Source organism: Thunnus albacares, chromosome 1 (genome assembly GCF_914725855.1).
Source record: "Thunnus albacares chromosome 1, fThuAlb1.1, whole genome shotgun sequence".
In the NCBI taxonomy this organism is placed as follows: domain Eukaryota; kingdom Metazoa; phylum Chordata; class Actinopteri; order Scombriformes; family Scombridae; genus Thunnus; species Thunnus albacares.
This window is the reverse complement of record NC_058106.1, coordinates 22,046,213-22,065,285: the sequence shown is the minus strand read 5'-3', so window position 1 is coordinate 22,065,285 and position 19,073 is coordinate 22,046,213. Positions and strand designations below refer to the sequence as shown.

Genomic DNA, 19,073 nt, shown 5'->3' with positions numbered 1-19,073 from the left:
TCTTTCTGCACTTGCCTCACAATATCGGAAGAAAATGTATTTCTAGAGATGTGGAAAGTGCACTAATGACTCTGGCTCTGCCCGCAGCTCACTGACTGTTGACGCCGCCGGCCACTTACAGACTCGGATTATAGGTCTATATTTGCAGCGGATGCATTCAGAGCAATTATTGGGGAAATGCAGACAATATGGCTCGCACTTAAAGTGACAGGTCATTTTGTTACAACAGTTTTCATTGTTGCAAATGTGCACTGATATGTCTCCAGTATTAGCCCCTACAGATTCTGCTGTCAACAACAGTAATGTGCTCCAAACTCGAAGGGCTAAAAAATGACAAGCACCATGATTCACTACTGGTATTTGTGTGACCTCTGTCATGTCCCTGCAATTTATGTGTGGTGCCTGGAAACAGGTTCTCAAAATTGAATCAGTACAAATACCCAAAGCAGCCAATAATGAGGCTCGCTGACTGTGCAGGAGCTCATGAATGTGTACATAAAAAGGTGAAAATTTTTGAGCAAGAGCATGGACAAAACAAGCTTTTGGGATTTTCTATTTAAGCTTGATAAGCTATGTTTATAATCTTTTTTTAATACAATTATCTTTAATTTTAGGTGAAGGAATGCTTAAGTGGAAAATCCCTGTAAAAGACTGTGCAGGTTTTTTTCAACACAAATCCAGCATGAAATGATCTTTTCAGTCAGAGCAACATAAATACTTGAAACGTGTACTTAGGAGGAAAGTCACTGGGGGCACCTGAAGAAAGCTCCGCCCCTCAGATGCCTATGGGTGCCAAACTGAAATGGAGACCTGCCTCCAGGAGGAATGTTTATCCAAGCTTAGCATCGAGCCTTATTGGTCAAAACAGCATGAGTAGATTTTTCTGTCTGCGTTTCACTTCTGCACCAGCTCTGTGCCATTTCAAATTGAGACCTGCCCAATACGAGCCCCCCTGTGATGACAAGAATAGCTCCTTTAAAGACACAGAGTGGAGAGAAAATTAACTGTGTGTGATCAAGCGTAAAGTAACTGTACACCGGCAGTGGAGAAAAGGCTTAAAGGAATTTGAGAACAAAGGATTCCTGACATTCCTAAAAGTAAGGAAGTCTGAGTCCAATTGATGTTCAAGGAGCAGAGAATCAGATTCTAATAGCTCCATTAATAAACCTAATTTGCTTAGATGAGGTAACAAGTGACTTATAGAGGAAAAGATGAAAGGATGAAAAAAAAATCTCTTTGCAGGATGTCCGCACACATAATCGCACTGTGATATAACTGTATTTAAATGCAGACTTTTTCTACAGTCAGCACTAAACACTTTATTGGATTTTGGCTCTCAATAAGGATGCATAATGTTGTGTCACACAAGGAGAGTGCAGTTCAAGATATAAGGATTTTAACATATAGTGCACTTTTATAAAAGAATAAAAGAAGGTTTGCAAGCATGAGTAGCCTAATGACTGAGACAAGGGTTCTTTCTCTGTCTTTAAATCACTAAGTGTAGAAATGTGAGTCAGTTTACGTGACATTATCAGACTTAATGATATTTTTTGCATCTATTGTAAGACATTCTCATATTGTGGCCTACTTATGAATCTCAAATGTGTTATGTTAGAGCATCACTGTACTAATCCTTTTCATCAGGACGGGCAGCTTTTCTTACTGTCCTTTGTCTCTCTATCACACCCTCCAGACAAGCTGATCCTTAACAGACAAAAGAAGTTCCCGTTCTATCAATTTCCAAACACAGATAACGCAAAAACATAACTGCACCTGCAAACACACCTTGCTGTAAGTTCATTCATAACGTAAAGCTATAAACCTACTAAAACTTTCTTATGATAGCGCACTGCACATGTAGGTGCAGGTAAAGTAATGCACCAGTGAAGAGTAAGTTAAACTAATTGAGGCTTTACCTTGAATATGCTGGTTGACCACATTCTCCAGGCGATCAAGCCGCTCCATGATCCGGAGAGTGTCTCCCTTTTTGTCACCCTCTAACTTTCTCTCCGGTAAAGGCATGGGGACTTTGATGTAAATATTGGCGATGTAATTAGTAACCCATCCGACATAGAGCAGGCAAACAATGTTGGTCATGCCGCTCAGGATCACGCATGTGGACACCAAAGTTTTGGTTCTCCTGGTGCAAGCCATGCCGACATCCCTCCATACAGCCTGCAGTTTCCCGTTAAACCGGACGACAGGGCGACACTCGCCTGCAAAAAAACGGGAATAATGAAGTTATTTCCAGCGATGCAAAATCCGAATCTGTGCGCCTTTACTTCAAAAGTGCGGTGTTTGGTTTGTTTGAGGGGGCGCGATGGTGAAAAACAAGTGAATGTTAAATATCTACAGGTGAAGGTTCCCTCCTTCGCTCCATCGCAAACCTCCGTCAGCTCCAGTTGCATGTGAGGATCAAGGAAACGGGAGAGACGCGGAGCATCCTGCTGCAGCCAATGGGAGTGATGGTGAGGACTGACCGCCTCCTCCTGCACGCGTCCCCGCTGCGCTGCGCACTGATCTGACCGGACTATTTCCATGTACAGAGACACAAACTATGACAACCCATTTCTGTCCAAAGAGCGCCAACTTTGCGCCACATTGACCTTACTGTGCACATGTGATGTTTGATTCATTTCCCTGAGGACTCACCCACCTGAGCTGCAGAATCTCTGAGACTTTTTTGGTTCATTTGATCTCAATTATCAGGCACTGTTACTGTAGAAAACGCTGTTGGAGTTACTTCGATATGATCCAAGGACGCAAATGAATACAATCGGTTTCCTGCTGCAATCCTTAATTAAGCCGTGAGATAAAGACGACGCGGGTCCACGAGAAATCAAGGTGTGGTGGGGTCATGTCATAGGTTTGGCTCTGGTCCAGCTCACCATGAGACGCACAGGATGCAGGGGAGGCACTGCACTTGTCTCACATGATGCTGTAAATAGACCAATGCAGGGATACAGTCTAATTACTGCAGATCTGTTCAAAGACAACGCTGCAGACCAGCTAAACACAAACACCTGCAACACTTTACCTGGTGAGACAAAGTGATTTTCTACCAAACTGTAGTTTATAGTGTTAATTGTGAATTTAGTGTTTTAAAAATCAAGGCAAATGGTATGTTTATTCCCTCTCTATAAGGATGAGGTGATTATTGGATTTCAAACTGAGGCATTTTCGGTTTGGAGGTGTCTCGGCACCACTCAGACTTCAGCTTTTTTTATTTTTGTGAATGGTTTTCTCAGTTCTTGTTATTTCTGCACCCAAGGAGAAGAATAGAGGCTCATTAAATGGCACAGCAAAAAAAGAAAAAGCTTAAAATGTAGCCATTGTGAAGAGAGTTTTGCTCATGTTCACTCTCAAAATGCCATGCAATTCTCATTTCTGCAGGATGTGCTCAGTACAGCAGAGCCTCTGGATTCTGTTTGTCTGCCAGCTTTTTCTCCTTTTTTCTTGGGTTTCTGTGTGTTTGAGGTTGGTTGACTTGTCATTTTTTGCTAGATGTCCTCCTACTCTTTAAGAACATCAAATATTTTTTATCTTTGTGGGTGAGACTTGGTAGTTAAAAGGACGTGCTGCATCTCACTGAGGCTCCTTTAAACTAACATGGAAACTGCGGCTGAACGTCGGGTCTTGACTATAATTTTACTAAAATCCTTGATTGTGTTTTGACAGTGTGTTCTGGTACCATTTTTGCCAAATGATTATTTGCTAATAACAGCCTTTGCCATCCAATCTGCCAGACAACAACAACACAGCAGGCTGCCAGAGTGAAAGCATTAAATTTGGTGATGAAGAAATAAATGTTCAATGCAATACATTAATTATTTTTTAAATGGATTAAAAAGCATTGTTATGACATAGTTTTCCTGGATGACTGCAGCATGTGTAGGAGAAGGAAACAACACAAACAAACTCTTCATTTTGCAGTAATACCCACCATCTCTTCACTTTCAGAGCATAATGCTTCTCTATGGCCTGCTGCTGTCACACCTCGATTATAGAGAACAGGAAAGAGAAAAATCAGTAAACTGAAGCGACAGACAGGCAGGAATATGTTGCCATTTGTAAAAGAGGAGCTTAAAACCTGATCATTTTCAACTCCAGTGCATATTGCTTCACACTAAAAACACGTAAGGGCTTCAATAATTGCCTCTTATTTATTTAGCCAGTCAACAATCACAAGCATTACCCTTTCCTCCGTGATCCAGATCTAATGACAGACCACCTCGTCTGTCCTGTCTGCTCAGCAGCAGCCGTTTATGGCTGTGAGATCAATGCAGGAGCATGCCGCCCATTCATCTCAGCTAACAGACCTGCCATAGTGCACAAAGGTAGTTTTTTTAGTTTGCAATATGAAAAGGGGTTTTTCTATTTGTTAGTGACATGTATGTGATGAAAATCATTTTTGTATCTTTTCTCACTCGTTTAATCACTTGTCCGTGAGATTCTGCTGAAAGTCGATAAACTGTTTTGTGGCCTCCAGTTTGAGTTAATGGTAGAAACTGTCCTCTACTGACACACCATTATAGAAGCTCAGGTTGCTGACTATGAAAGATGTTATTTACAACTAGTCTGATAAAGCTGAAATGATTTTACAATTAATTGATTAGCCTATGGACAGAAAATGAATCGACAACTATTCTGATAATTTATTAATCATTTGAGTCTTTTTTTCATCAAAAATGCCAGTCCTCAGTTACAGCTGCTCTCTGCTGCTTTTCTCTGTTTTATATGATTCTATAAATGTATAATTGTAAAGTTTTGACTGCTGGTGAGACAAAATTAGACATCATAAGACATCACCTCAGACTTCAGGAAACTGTGAAGAGCGTTTTCCCCTATTTTCTCATATTAAGCTGACAAAAAGATTGATCATTTGAGAACAGACAGATTCATCAATAATGAAAATAATTGTAGGCTGCAGCCCTGAAGTTTGCATGGTTTTCATTTCACTGATTCATCATTCATAATTCACAATTTTTCTTCATTGTATCTTCATTATAGCTTATTAGTACCATGATATATCAAATATTTAATCAGCCAAACTTGTCAAGCTTTGGCTCCACAGGGGAGTCTTTGTGGTGCATACTTCTACTTTCAGATCACAACAAATTTTTGAAATGTGAGCTAGAGAAATATTTCATTGAAATGTGAGAAACATTTAACTATTCTAATCAATTCTTGGGGTAATTCCTTCCTCTAACTTCAAATGGCCAGTGTGATACAGTATGCTCCTCAGACTGCAAACTGTGCCCAGCGTGGAGATGGATACAATTAAAGAGGATTGAAATTATAATGAGCAAACCATATCGCCAGTCCAGACGGTCACATTGAAGGGCCTATTCAAAGATTAGCTTGTTTTCTAACTAACAGAGTGGTACACTGTGATATATGAGTTCCCGCTCTGGTCTCACTTTGTTGTTTTGACCCTCACCTCTCTTGTCTCCCCTGAAGGGCAGAGCTGAAAAACGAAGCTTGCGAGAACAATCGCAGGATGTCCCACTAACACAAAGTGTTGTCATGAAGATGACCTCAAAGCCATGTACACATTTCATTGACAAGCCATAAACACCCACAAGTGTCAGACTGGCAACTTCCATTGATTTCTTTTGAACTGGAGCCAGCCGAAGGGACATTTTGAGGTTGGTATTAGGGATCTGCGATCCTCCCACTGAGTGATCCACACGGCCAAGCAGCTGCCACATTTAGTCTGAGCGAGTGGTCTTCTTCTGGGCTGATAAATTACTGTGTGTGAGAGGTTATCCTATAATCATCACTGTGAGGACTGGGAGACAAAGATACGACCACTGTAAGTTCTTCAGCTGTGGAGACAGCAACCATTAATCAACAAAACACACTCAATACCAAAGTGGTATAATTGTCCTTTTCTGAACCCTCCCTCTTTCATTTACTGATATAAATTATAGGGAAGATATTTTTAATACTTTTAACACGCAGCAATTTTGTCCACAATGAAAGGATTTTGGAAAAGACTCTGAATCTCCTCCAGCTTTCAAAAGGTGCTGTTGTGAGGCCGACCTTCTGATTGTCTCACAATCCCCCCCCCATTAAATGGCAGAAATGGTCGACACAAATCCTCCCCTCATACAGTGCGACAAGCTGACCCTGTACGCTGATCTCTCTGTGGGCAGGGGGCCGACAAGGAAAAGGAAATTTCCCCTGAGACTCAGGATCACTTTCAATTAATTCATGTTTAACTGGTGCACACTGTTGATTGCTGCACAAGAAGCCTGAAAATTTCAATGAATTTAAGTTTAAAGGATATCTTTACACATCCTTTAACTTTTACATTTTGGCATGAAGAACAAAATTGTTCACTTCTTGTGTTAACAGCTTATATGCAGTTCAAAATGTGACTGAATATAAGAAAGTTATATTTGTAGTCTCACATCACAGAAAATAGCCTTTCTGATCATGTACTGTGTGCTCATTCATGGAGAATTACAGCGGTTTTATTCTTACAATTTATTATTGCACATAAAACATTTAAAGATCAAGAATCAGTCTGATGCATTTTTATCAGCTGCACCTTCTTTGAAAAAAAACTTGAATGGTTTCAAGTGATATTACTAGTCTTCGTTGCCTCAAATGAAAATAGTCTTCGTTTTTTTATTACTACACCGTAGTGTTTTGAATATTTGTGCTTTCAAAAAGATGTAGCTGTGAAACTATTTCTCGATGCGGACACAGGGATTGTGAGATGAGAATCGCATTAAGTTCAAGCTCATTTATTTATAGAGCACTTCATCACAAGCATGTCTCAGAGGCCTTCAGAGAGAGAAGGAGAGAACGTATCCAGATCTCTCTAATCATAATCAATCACATGACAAAATGAAGTGCTGTAATACATGATGAAACAAGTGAAATGCAAGGCAGCAAATAAAGCACAAGACACAGAATAGCTTCACGCATCTAATTAATCTACAGGATATCACAGGTACCCGTTAAATCTAGTGCAATCCAATTCAATAATCCTGCAATAAATTCTACTTTTGTGAAGCTACAATACTTTAAGACTGTGTGAGAGAGGAGCTGACTGTGGTAATTTATACTTTGTGTTGTTTATATAGGATTGAATTATGTGTTCAGGATGGAGCTCATGGGGACAAAATACAGTGAACAACTTACAATTTAATACATTTGCAGGCAGTTATTGCTGCAGGGCTGTTGTATGAGATTGAATTAGGTTGCACAGGTGATTCATGATATTGTGTCCAGGCCCTGTACATACAGTACTGTAGCTTAGTCCCTGCTCCCCAACACCACCAGCCTTGAAACTGTAGAGACAGTCTGGAAAAAACTACTTTGCTTTGTCACAGTTTAGGCTGCGAAGCCCTGTGTCAACGATGAAATCATTTAAAATCCTTTCACTAAAAATAATTTTAATATTCTCATCTCACAGTGCATTTTAAGGTCAGTGCTCTGAGTGTTGTGTTCTGCAGGCTGTCATCTTTTCAAATTAAACCAACAGAAATGAGAAGCCACAGATCTTAAGGCACACAACAGTAATAGACCAAAAAAAGGAGGACATGTGTGTTTTTAATTTTGGAACGCATTTGCAGAGTAAATTAGCTCAGAAAATGGTTGAAACCAGAAAGCCAAACCCAGAAGGGGCTTGTGTTAACTTTCTCAGCAGGGGAGAAACAAATCTGTGACATGAAAGCAAGTGTTTTTTGATGTAGAGAAATTAACACATGTATCAGAAAGTGATGGCAGGGGGGTGAGGAGAATCAGCATTCAGGTTTGGCAGAATATTGAAGGAGAGTGGTGGGTGAGCTCACCTGGGCTTTGAGAGAAAACAGAGTTTACAAGCTCAGTTTGGTGCCCTGAAACGAAAGACACAGGAGCTGCAAGCAGGAAGAAGGGTACAAGAAAGGTTATCACCATCTGTGTCTAAGTTGGGAGATTTGTGGACTCCCTTCCAGGTGAAGCTAATCAAATTTAAAAAGTTGAAAAAAGGAGGTAGCAAAGAGAAAAATAAAGAGAGACCCAGAGTTGAATCAGAAATGGGGACAATGACATGATGGCAGGCAAAAGTAAAAAGGATTGGCTTACAAATACACTGTTGCTGCAGCTGCACTCCTTGGTATTTATCCTTTTGTCTGAGCAAAATTGGACAATTGTTTTGCCTGAAAGACACATTGGCTGCATTCAGACTGCAGGCAAAAGTTGCCCAAATCTCATTTTTTGGCTCATAGATGACTCAGATTTTTTGCAGTATGACCTTAGTCTGATCAGAATTCATGTGACTTTTATGTTACGGATCGACATTCATCACAATTCTGCACTGGCAGGAGTCACTCTGTGAATACAAACATGAAAGACAGCTGTGATGGAGGTATTCAGTGGAATGACAGTGAGGTGTTAGACCTCATCAGTATTTTGGGTGACAATTCTGCTCACGAATTCGCTGGCTTCCACTATACATCAACTTATAAATGAAACCATAAATGCTGACTTCAGTGGCCTCCATGTTTATTCCCATATGACAGTGTGCTGCATGTGACATCTTTGTTATTGTTCTTTTGCAGTTCACACTGGAATCTGATATTCCTCACATTTAAAAAATAATGTGAACAGCCAAACACAAAAATCAGATATGAGCAATACATCCACATTGAGCACTGAGGCTTGCAGTGTGAATGTAGCCATTGTTCTTAAGTTATGCTGCCAGGACTGAATCTCATCCTAAACTTTAAAAACATCAAGACACCTTCGTGACAGGCTGAATTTTATTTTTTAAAAAACCTTCCTGACACTTCATTTGGCATGGTGGACAACAAAGACTCCTACAAGAAATGAAAAATATCACCTAAAATTAAAAGAAACTATTTCATGGAGTCATCTTGTATCATGTAAATAAAGCAATACATTTTAACATTTCTTCATCCAGTGAAGAAAGCACACAAATCATTTAAGCCTAGTAGAACAAATTATTTGATTATCATATTCTTATGGATAATACATGTCAAACTAGAGTAGGGATTTTTCAAGGTGCATGGAGATGGGAAATAATCTAAACTAAAACCAGCATCACATATTTATAATGAACAACTTTTATAACACCAACTTTGTTACTGAGACCAATGTTGCTTGTGATTTTTTTGATTTTTATTCATATTTCATGCATAAGAAGTCAGGGTACTTTTGCAGGTAGATGCCGTTCTGATCACACTGCAGAATTTAAATATTTCTAACCTGCATTCAGATAAGCTTTTCAAAACCTGCTGGCCTCTAAGGAGCAGAAATGAACTCATCATCACTGACCATTATAATAGTAATGCCAGCATAAAATCTCTTTTCTTTGCCCTACTTTCTCCATTTGAGCTTCAGATTCTTTTCATCCCTCATGCAGGGATGAAGTGAATTGGCCAAACTCAGCAGAGTAGAGCAGTATCCAGTATTTAACAGAATGCATATAGATATGTCACATAAAATGAGCATCCCAAAGCCTCTATAGTGTACAGTGTGGCGTGTAGGTGAAGATGAAGTAATTGCCTGGAAAGCCTGAGGAAGTTTTAAAGGGGAACTGGAATTTTTCTCACGTTGTGTGCAAAGAAACACAAACTAAAATGATAATGCAGCCATTGAGCACATTTTTACATTACTCAAAAGAGGATAAAACAGGTTTTGGACATATTTGTGGAAACAGCATCTAAGCTTCAGGCCTCCGAGTGGGCGTTTCCCATGGCAACTGTTGACTGACATTTGAGGGCTCACGTTGCTAGGAGACACACTTTCAGCTTCCATGTTGCGCTTCTGGAGGACGTCATAGACCTGTGTAGCCTATGAATGTTGAAAAAGATGTTTTTCCCCCTTTTTAAGATTTATAATTTTTATAACACTGGGGAGGGCTTAGCGAGGTGTTCAGTTTTTAATTCACTCGTTGAAGCTACAGAAAGTGGAGCCTAGTTGGCTTCCCACTCAACATTACATTTCAATCATGTTATTTCAACACCAGTAGAGTCATCAGCAGCTCCTGCACGCTAAGTTTTGTGTTTGTCCTGCATCATAGAGAAGAGGGGGTCTAGCTAGTGTTAGCTGTCTCTGTTTTAATGTTCGGTCATGATAACGAAAAATAACCAGTGTTGTAATCAGTTACTGATTATACACTGCTCATTGTAAAAGTAAGTCCATTACTTTAGTCATTACTTGGCAGCAAAAGTAATACCTTACATTACTCATTACTTTTGTTACTTAGCCTTTAAACAACTCAAATTCCTCCACACCCTGCACACTGCACTACACTGCATCTTTTGTATTTAACTCATGTAGAAATAGAAAATGAGACGTTGTGGTATAACAAGCAGGCGGGATACAGTTGGAAGAATCTACTTACCATCCAACAGCTAATGTTAGCGAAGCCTCAGTGACTGCACACAGCACTCCAGAAGTCCCAACCTTAGCTGCATGAACTAGCGTCAGGTGACTCCTGAATGTAGGTGTACCTGTAGCTAACATCATCAAGCCAACTAAGAACACACATGTGAATATGACAATTTTGAAATTACAGCAAGTCACATTTCTCATCCTCCGGAGCAGTCTGTCAACTGATCACAGACACCACATTGATATCAACCCTCCATTGATCACGACGACCCCCAAGTGTAAAAGTAAAAGAGCGTTACTGGGATTAGTAACTGTAATGTAATTACAGAATTTCAAATTGTAATCCCTTACACTACTTGTTACTGAAAAAAGTAATTACATTACTGCATTACAAAGTAATGTCTTGCTGCCCACAAGTTGTCCTGTAAACTCGGGGCTCCATAAGGTACCCCGTGACTCGAATTATAGCATGGAGTGACTAACGTCCAGACTTGCAGGTTGATGTGGAAAGTGCTGAAATCACAGAAAGTACTAAGCAATGGCTAAAAACATCTGCCCCACAGGTAGTTAACTGCCTTCACAGCCGGTGGAATTGAAGTGAAATTGCGAACCACTAGATTACAATACTGACCAAAAACCAAAAACTCATAGCCCCTGGAAAACATTAATGTAGTTGGCGCTATCATGGCAGAAACATAAACTTTCTTAAAGGACCAGTGTGTTGGGTTTAGTGGCATCTAGTGGTGAGGTTGCAGATTACAACCAACTGAACCTTCCCCTTCCAAGCATGTAGCGGAACCTACAGTGGCTGTGAAACTCATGAAAAATGCAAAAGGCCCTCTCTAGAACCAGTGTTTGGTTTGTCAATTCTGAGCTACTGTAGAAACATGGCGGTGCAACATATTGGGCTCCGTGGAAGAGGACCCACTCCCTTTGTAGATATAAAGGGCTCATTCCAAGTTAATGAAAACAAGATTCCTAGTTTCAGGTTCTTAGTTTCAGGTATACACTGAAAAACATAATTATGAATATTATATTCTGTCATTTCTGTCAATAGATCCCTCTAAATCCTACACATGGGTCCTTTAAATATAATAGCAAACATAAATTTCTATTTCAGTTCGAGTTTAAGGAAATAATTTAAATGTCTCTATCACTTACAATAGATCGTTGGGAAGAACTGTGTTGCAGTTGTGACTGCAATTAGAGATGTATCAATCTTTAAACTGATCTTTCTCAGCCTTTCTTTTGTATCTTGCTCACATCCTGCAACCCTCAGGTGATTCACCCTCAGAAGTTCATTGTTGTATATTTGCTTTTAATAGTATAATATGTAATAAGTATGCCTTTTGTCATTACTACAGTAAATTAACTCTCTTTATGCCTGAACACTTATTTCTCTTAAAATTGTGTGTGTCCTCACTTTATTATATTCACCCTTGGGCACTTTAAGTTTAATCCTGATAATACGAGCTTTGTAGAAAAATTAATCTGTTTTAAATCCCTTTCTTTGTAAGCCTTTAAGCCAGGAGTGATTCGCTATTCCTAACAAGACTAAACATTCACACTGAGCCTCAATTTGTCTAACCCCCCCCCTAAAATATAAGGTGTAACGAGCAGAAAACCATTCAGCAAATCAACTTAAACAATATTAAAGATGACATCTCTTTGCTGTGGGTGACTGTCTAATGAGTTCAACACTTTGGAGGCCAGTATGTTCAGAAAAAGTCTTTTAGCAGTTGTGACCCAACATGTTCGAGGTTGTGTTCGTTTGTGTGGCTTCAATTGACTGCAAGTACTAGATAAAAGAAAAAATGGTAAATTAAATTCTGTCTGTGCGGAGAGGATTTAACATTATGGTATGTGATGTGAAAAAACATCTATCGTTGCTGAAGTAATGAAGCAACAAACCAGTATGGTAAACGAATATGATTAATTTGGCCATGGCGTTTTTAATATTAAGAATCCGTCATGATCCTCTATTGCCTATTGATCTTCTATTGCATTAAACTGTAATGTGAATATTTAACAACTTAACACCTAAGTGTTTCTTTCTTAAGTCTCTGAATCACAGCAAAAGCAAAGACACAGCATGGATTCATATAGACTAAGAATGATGAGTCTTTGAAAAGTTATCAAATGCAGGGCTGACCATACAGCACATACTGTACTGCTGACTACACATCTTTCAAAAATATATCAAAGGCCTTCATAAAAAAGTGGCCAACTAATTCTGATTCATGTTAAGCAGCTACTGTAGAAACTGTAAAACTTTATGGCCAAATGTCAGTCATCTATAAACTTTGACTTTTCATCTTTATGAGATTCAGGTGCAAATGTGAGGTTTTATCAACGTGTAATAGTTATATAGTGTAATGAAGAGCAGTAAAAACACCTAGCTTAATAATTTAAAGAAGACATATTATGCACATTTTGAGGTTTATATTTTTAATCTCGGGCTGCCACTGTCTGAAACAGGCTGTTTTAGCTCTTGTCTCTTTAAGGCCCCCCCTCCTGAGGAGCCCACTCTCTTCTGATTGGTTAGCTCCCGGAAGCTGCCCCTTGGCAGATTTCCAGTGGCCCTGGAGGCTAAGACTAGTAGTCAAGCCCCTGGGAACAGCACCGGGCTTTGAAGCCAATTTGACACAGTGGCCAAACTGTGTAATTACAACTTCTGGATCCATCACGTGATGCACACTGGCCCAAAAAGCATTTTTCCTGCACACAATCATGGGAAAATGAGTGGCTGTGACACAGTGTATACATTTTTTTGAGCCTCACAACCATTGCGAAATGACTCATTTCACCATCAGAATTTGATCCATTCGGTCCAAAAACATTTGGAAAGTCTAGAAGAACCACATGATTGAATTATTTTATCCTATTCAAGTTAGCGGAGGGCTAAACTGGAAGCTAGCCAACTTGGCCAGCGGAGGTCTCTGGTGCAGATGCGGATGGGACGCCTCCCATCCGCATCCGTTAAAGGAAATGCTAGTGTACTTGCTCTGTGGGCCACACAGATACGGAAGATCTGGATAATTTTATACCTGGACATCAAACTTTTTTGGCTTCATGCGCCACTGAGTTACTTTCATAGAAATGAAATTCATAATGCATCTATGGTAGTAGTTGGATTTTGCTTCTTTTTCCTGGTCTCTTCTCGAAATGGAAACTTCTCAAATCATCTGTACATGTTTGAGCCGATCCAAAATATATGAGTGGACAACGCTAACAACACATGGGTCACCCTTTGCAATGACTTTAGCAACAAAGGCTGTGGAACGGGCAGCCATGTGTGGGCATGCACAAAAAATCTAACGTCAGTTCACTTGGGAAGTAGTAACTTTGCAAACTAAGCGTTCAGAGCAGGTTAAAGCCCTGGCTTTTGACTTTCAGAGAGCATTTTTTTCATCTTAGGTTTTGGAATTTTAACCATGTTTAACGAAGATATCTGACATCATAGCATTGTATATAAATGTCAGAAAATCATATAAGCATTTTATGTATTTTTTAATACATTTACTGTTTATTACTGTATATTGAAGAGTGAGTGTCATTATTACCACATAATGTTGAATGTTGCAGTATAAACACATAATTTAGTATATTTATCTTATAATGTGTCATTTTGTGGTCTGTCATGTTGTTAGTCAGCAACATCATGCCATTGCTGCAAGTTGGTTTTATTCAATTCTGTACAAAATAAAGACAAAAATAACACACCGATATGTCATATACTGCACTTCTGTTGCTTTTTCACTGCGACCTTACACATGAAAAGCACAAGTATTAGTTCCATCAGGACACTTATATCAAGTTTCTTACCATTTGTTGCAACAATAACACACATTTTAGTTTGCAGAAGTAGCTCTGCTCATGTGATACTCTTCAAGAAATCTGAACAGACTTTGACACAGACTGTCTGAGCTCATAAACCCCTACAGCAGGGTCTGAAATACACAACATTTGGTGAATATGAACCTCGAAAGATTAACTTACTACCAGGCTGAAAAGCCATGTCTGGCCTGTTTTACACCCTGCAGCACTGATGGGTGTGGCCAGAAGTGATGTCCCACTGTACCGCCTCACACTGGAGTACACTTATACATCACTGATGGGAGGTCAAACCAGTGGAAGTCAGTTAAAACAAACAAGACAGTAGCATTTGCAAATGTTTATAAGGTGTTAGAGATAGGACGTGGACATACAGTATCTGACTGGCATATAGATCATGTGACTATGAAACAACTGCGAGGCTCAGTTGAAAGTCAGTTAAATCTTTTCATAAAGTACACTGATGAGGTGAATCCAGGTGAAAGTCATTATCAATTATCTTACTGATTTCTTTATTAAATGTTTACAAATCACAAGGGAGGAGATATAAACAAAGAAAGGCAGAAGTTTATTTATTTATTATTATTTAAAAAATATTTTAGGATCAAATCTGCTTCTTTTCAATCAACTAAGTCTATTCACTAAAAAAAAGGACAAATAACATCGACTGATGGTGCAAACTGAGGCAACAAAAAAATTAGCACAAAACCTAAGTTGAAACTTACTTGAAAGGAACCTATAGGGAAGTACTGTCATCTGACAAAAGTAGCCTACTTGACACTTCATAGTTCTTGAGTTTTTCCCACTAAAGTTGATGCAGGACAAACAGCAGGTGCATCTAGTCAAGTCAGTTTTATTTATATAGCGCCAAATCACAACAAATGTTATCTCATGACACTTTTCATATAGAGCAGGTTAAGACCATATTCTTTAATATACAAAGACCCAACATTCCCCCATGAGTAAGCACTTGGCAATGGCAGCAAGAAAAAACTCCCCTTTAATGGGAAGAAACCTTGAGCAGAACCAGGCTCTAGGTTGGGTTAGGGTTAGGGTAGGGCATCTGCCTCGACTGGTTGAATTGAGAGAGAAAGAGGGAGGGGGAAAGAGAGAGACAGAGATGCACAGCAACAACAACAACAACAACTATAATAATAATAGTAATATGACTAATATTAATAATAGTAGTCAAGCAAGACCACAGCGGCAAGTGGTCCACAACCATGATCAACAGAAGCCACAACCATGATCTATAGAAAGCTGCGAGACGGGAAAGCACAAAAACTCTGGGGAAGATGCTAATTTAGTAACATGCAATAATGGCATGGAATGCATACAGATGGACAGGGAGAGGGTGAGAGAGGAGCTCAGTGCATCATAGGAAGTCCCCCGGCAGTCTAGGCTTATAGCAGCATAAATAAGGTATGGTCCAGGGCAAGCCTGAGTTGGCCCTAACTATAAACTTCATCAAAAAGTAAAGTTTTAAGCCTACTCTTAAACGTAGACAGTGTGTCTGCCTCCTGGACCCAAACTGGAAGATGGTTGCACAGGATCCTGATAGCTGAAGGCTCTGCCTCTCATTCTACTTTTGGAGACTCAAGGAACCACAAGTTAGCCTTCATTCAGGGAGTGCAGTGTTCTAGTGGGGTAAAAATGTCCATAAAAAATGTCTATGTTACACCCATAGAGTACAAGCTGACTCAAGGGGTGACATATTTTAGAAATGATTTATTATGAAAGATTAAATGAAAACCACAATATAATGCCAACTGAACTTAGTTGTAACAATAGAAATGACAATATAAAATAGTAACAATATAATATCAAAGTTTCAACATTTCAAAATACAGTATTAACCATGCATTCACTAGATATTTCCATTTAAAACCAATAGGCCATCAGAATCACAAAAACATAAAATTGGCTGTCATGGGTTGAGACTACCTAGCTAGATGGGTGGTGATGGTGTACAGGTGATGGTATCCTCCAAAAATAGCCAACTTGCTGTTGATGACATCACATTCCCATTCCCTATATGACATTTACCCACCTGAAAGAATAAATGAAAAACACAATAGTGAGTCAGCTGATTGTCAGTGGCTTTACTAGTTCAGGTGTTAACTGCGAAGTGAAGAACGCAGCACAAGCCCACCACTTATTTATCCACTGGTGATCTTGTGCCTTTTATACTCAAAATAAAAATGTCTGAAATTGAATGGAGGGTATCTGTAAAAATACAAGATAAAGTGCATACATATAAAATAACACATTTAAGTATGTAGGCAATTACATATAAATATCCTATGTGCCACGTATGCAGCCTCATAAATTTTTATAGGTGGTCCTTTGTTAAGTGGCGATACATACAACACACACACACTCACATGTAGCATATAACACATTATTGACCTATACATTTGGTAAAAAAGATACACTTACATCTAGTTACACCCTGCATGCCCTCAGTGCTGTAAAATGGTCTCTGGTGTACCGTCTGCACTTTACTTTCATACATCAGTAGAATCTGATTTACACTTCAAAGCAACGTAGCGAAGGACGGGGGGAAGAAACACTGAGAGAGAGAAAGAGGGAGAGAAAGAAAGAAAGAAAGAAAGAAAGAAAGAGAGACTAAGAGGCCCCTGGCTTAGTTTTGATTTGATTTTCATTAAGCAAGAGAACATAAAAGTAAAATCAATTAAAGTGTGAATCTTTGTTCCCCTCTGGTCACTGCAGGTTAGTGAATCTCTGTCATCAGGGTGAGCAGGGAAGAGCTCTCCACACCCAGCTGGTAGAGTTATAGATCCTGGCGTAGCTTTGATTAGTGTCTCGATCTCCTGCCTCCAATCACACCGCTTCTTCTGATGCTTTCCTTCGTTTCCTTTGTTAACCTCTGCTAGAGCTGTAAACTGAGAATGCACTGCTTCCTTTTATTGGGCACGTCTATAATATCAGGACTGTGAGCTGCCTGCTTTGTCAATATAAAACACAACTAAGCTCAGAGATGGTAAGGTGCTGCTTAGCGTACTGAAAATAGCTCTGACCTTATTCTGATAGCTTAAAATAGCAGGCATCATTTACTTTATATTAAAGTAGATCATGAACAGCCTCCAATGCACACACACCACCACTGTCTCTGGAGATACTGATTTTGCATTGTTGCAGGGTACAATCCACATGAATAATGTAATTACGCATTGTTTTTCTCATGCTTTTTAACGATACACTGATGACCAGTCTAATGGAAATAGTCTAATTATTATGTTGTTATGTTTTTTTTCACATCTGACCAAAAACTCCCCCAACAAACAATAGAGGCTGCAGAGCAGAAATACAGCATTACTCGGTAAATCACAGCAGACGTAAAGACAGACTCTTCAGAAGGCCTTGGAAGAAGCTTTATAGCCAGACACGGAGTTTGCTCTTTCATTTTGCTAATTCAGCAACAGCCTCAAATATACAGTAAACTGCTCATGCCTGACAAACAATATGGGACCATATGTTACTTGATTCTGTCAGTGCACAGTTGTGCAGTTGTTTGGGTAGTCTGCAGAAATGAGATGGAGAAGACAAAAGAGCTCATTTGTATGAAGTGTGATTTGGAGGGAACACTTTACTGATCAAACTCTTCCATTAGAGGAATAATGCTAACAGAAAGCTACTTATGGAATAACAAACAGGTTATATTTGTTTGCAGGCCTCCATTAATTTCAATTAGTGTTCAGTTTTGAATTCATGATCCGAGAGGTTGTAAGAGTAACCCAGCGAGAACATTAAATAACAAGCCTGGCTCTTCATTTGTCACAATTATGAAAAGCAATAAGAGAAAAAGATGGATCTTCAAGCAAAGGTACATTTGACCTGCTGAGGCATGAATTAGTTTAATTTAATCTTCAAGGTTACACATTTCATACCCGCTGGTTCTCCCTGTAGGACTTATACTATTGTTGCCATCATATTTTGAGCTCTCCATACAAACAATGACTATTGCCAAGACAGAGAGCCTTGAGGGCCATTTAACAAATTATCTACATAAGGACATATTATATACAACAATATAATACAACTTAATGTTATAACATATAGAGGGAAGGCAGAAATATGCATTTAGTTCAAATTCATTGCACTGAAAGTCATTGCAGCTTGAACTGGGTGCGTTTTCTGTGTAATTAAAAAATTAGTTCATAATCAAACATCACCAACAATAAAAAATATATGCATTTATGTTACATAATAAACTTCAAGCTACCTTGAGGAGTTTTTGACCAATAGAAGCCCTATGGAGCAATGTTTTCAAGAGTTGGTCCATGTCTCATTTGTATCTCATGCACATGCATAAGGATGCGATATAAAGCCTTATCGATTGCTTGATGCTATTCCAGTGATCAAAAGCTGGTGCCATTTATGTGCCAAGAAATGTAACGATTTACCAACAAAGGTGAGGAAGGAAAAGCATGGATGCAAAGAATGTACTGTATGTTTCACATTCTTATAAAAATCAGTTCAAGGAAATGCATTTAATATGTTTATCAGGCCTAAAGGTCATATACAAAACGTGTTAGTAATTAACAGTAAATGTAAACCTAAATTTATTTGTTCACAAAAGAAATCCACAGGGTATCTTCAAACTTTATAGTATACATCATATGATACACACCCTGTAGCAGATGCCAACAGGGGCAGTAATCAATAAAGTTTACTCTTGTGAATATGTACTGTAAAATATCCGGTGCGGTATATTTTGATTTCATCATGGCACAAACATGGCACACAGTGTTGCATAATTCTCATATGTAACTGGCAATGTCATGTACCAATTTTTTGTAATGAGGTCAGTAACTTTACTGGTGTTTAGTACAACCCTTAAGAGAATAAACATCATTTTT

At 39.0% G+C, this 19,073-nt stretch overlaps 1 protein-coding gene across 2 annotated transcripts in view; it reads right to left on the bottom strand.

Annotated features, from left to right (window-relative positions):
* Window positions 1–3,561, bottom strand: part of galnt18b (UDP-N-acetyl-alpha-D-galactosamine:polypeptide N-acetylgalactosaminyltransferase 18b) — an 84,162-nt gene extending 80,601 nt beyond the window's left edge. The window contains exons 1-2 of one of the 2 annotated variants that reach the window (XM_044349778.1): window positions 2,354–3,561; window positions 1,917–2,216 (exon numbers count right to left, since the gene is read on the bottom strand). In XM_044349778.1, the coding sequence (XP_044205713.1) occupies window positions 1,917–2,216; window positions 2,354–2,540 (487 nt within the window). In that variant the 5' untranslated portion in view covers window positions 2,541–3,561. The remainder of the gene's footprint in view (window positions 1–1,916; window positions 2,217–2,353) is intronic. The other variant, XM_044349788.1, reaches the window with a different exon arrangement.
* Window positions 3,562–19,073: the final 15,512 nt, after the last annotated feature.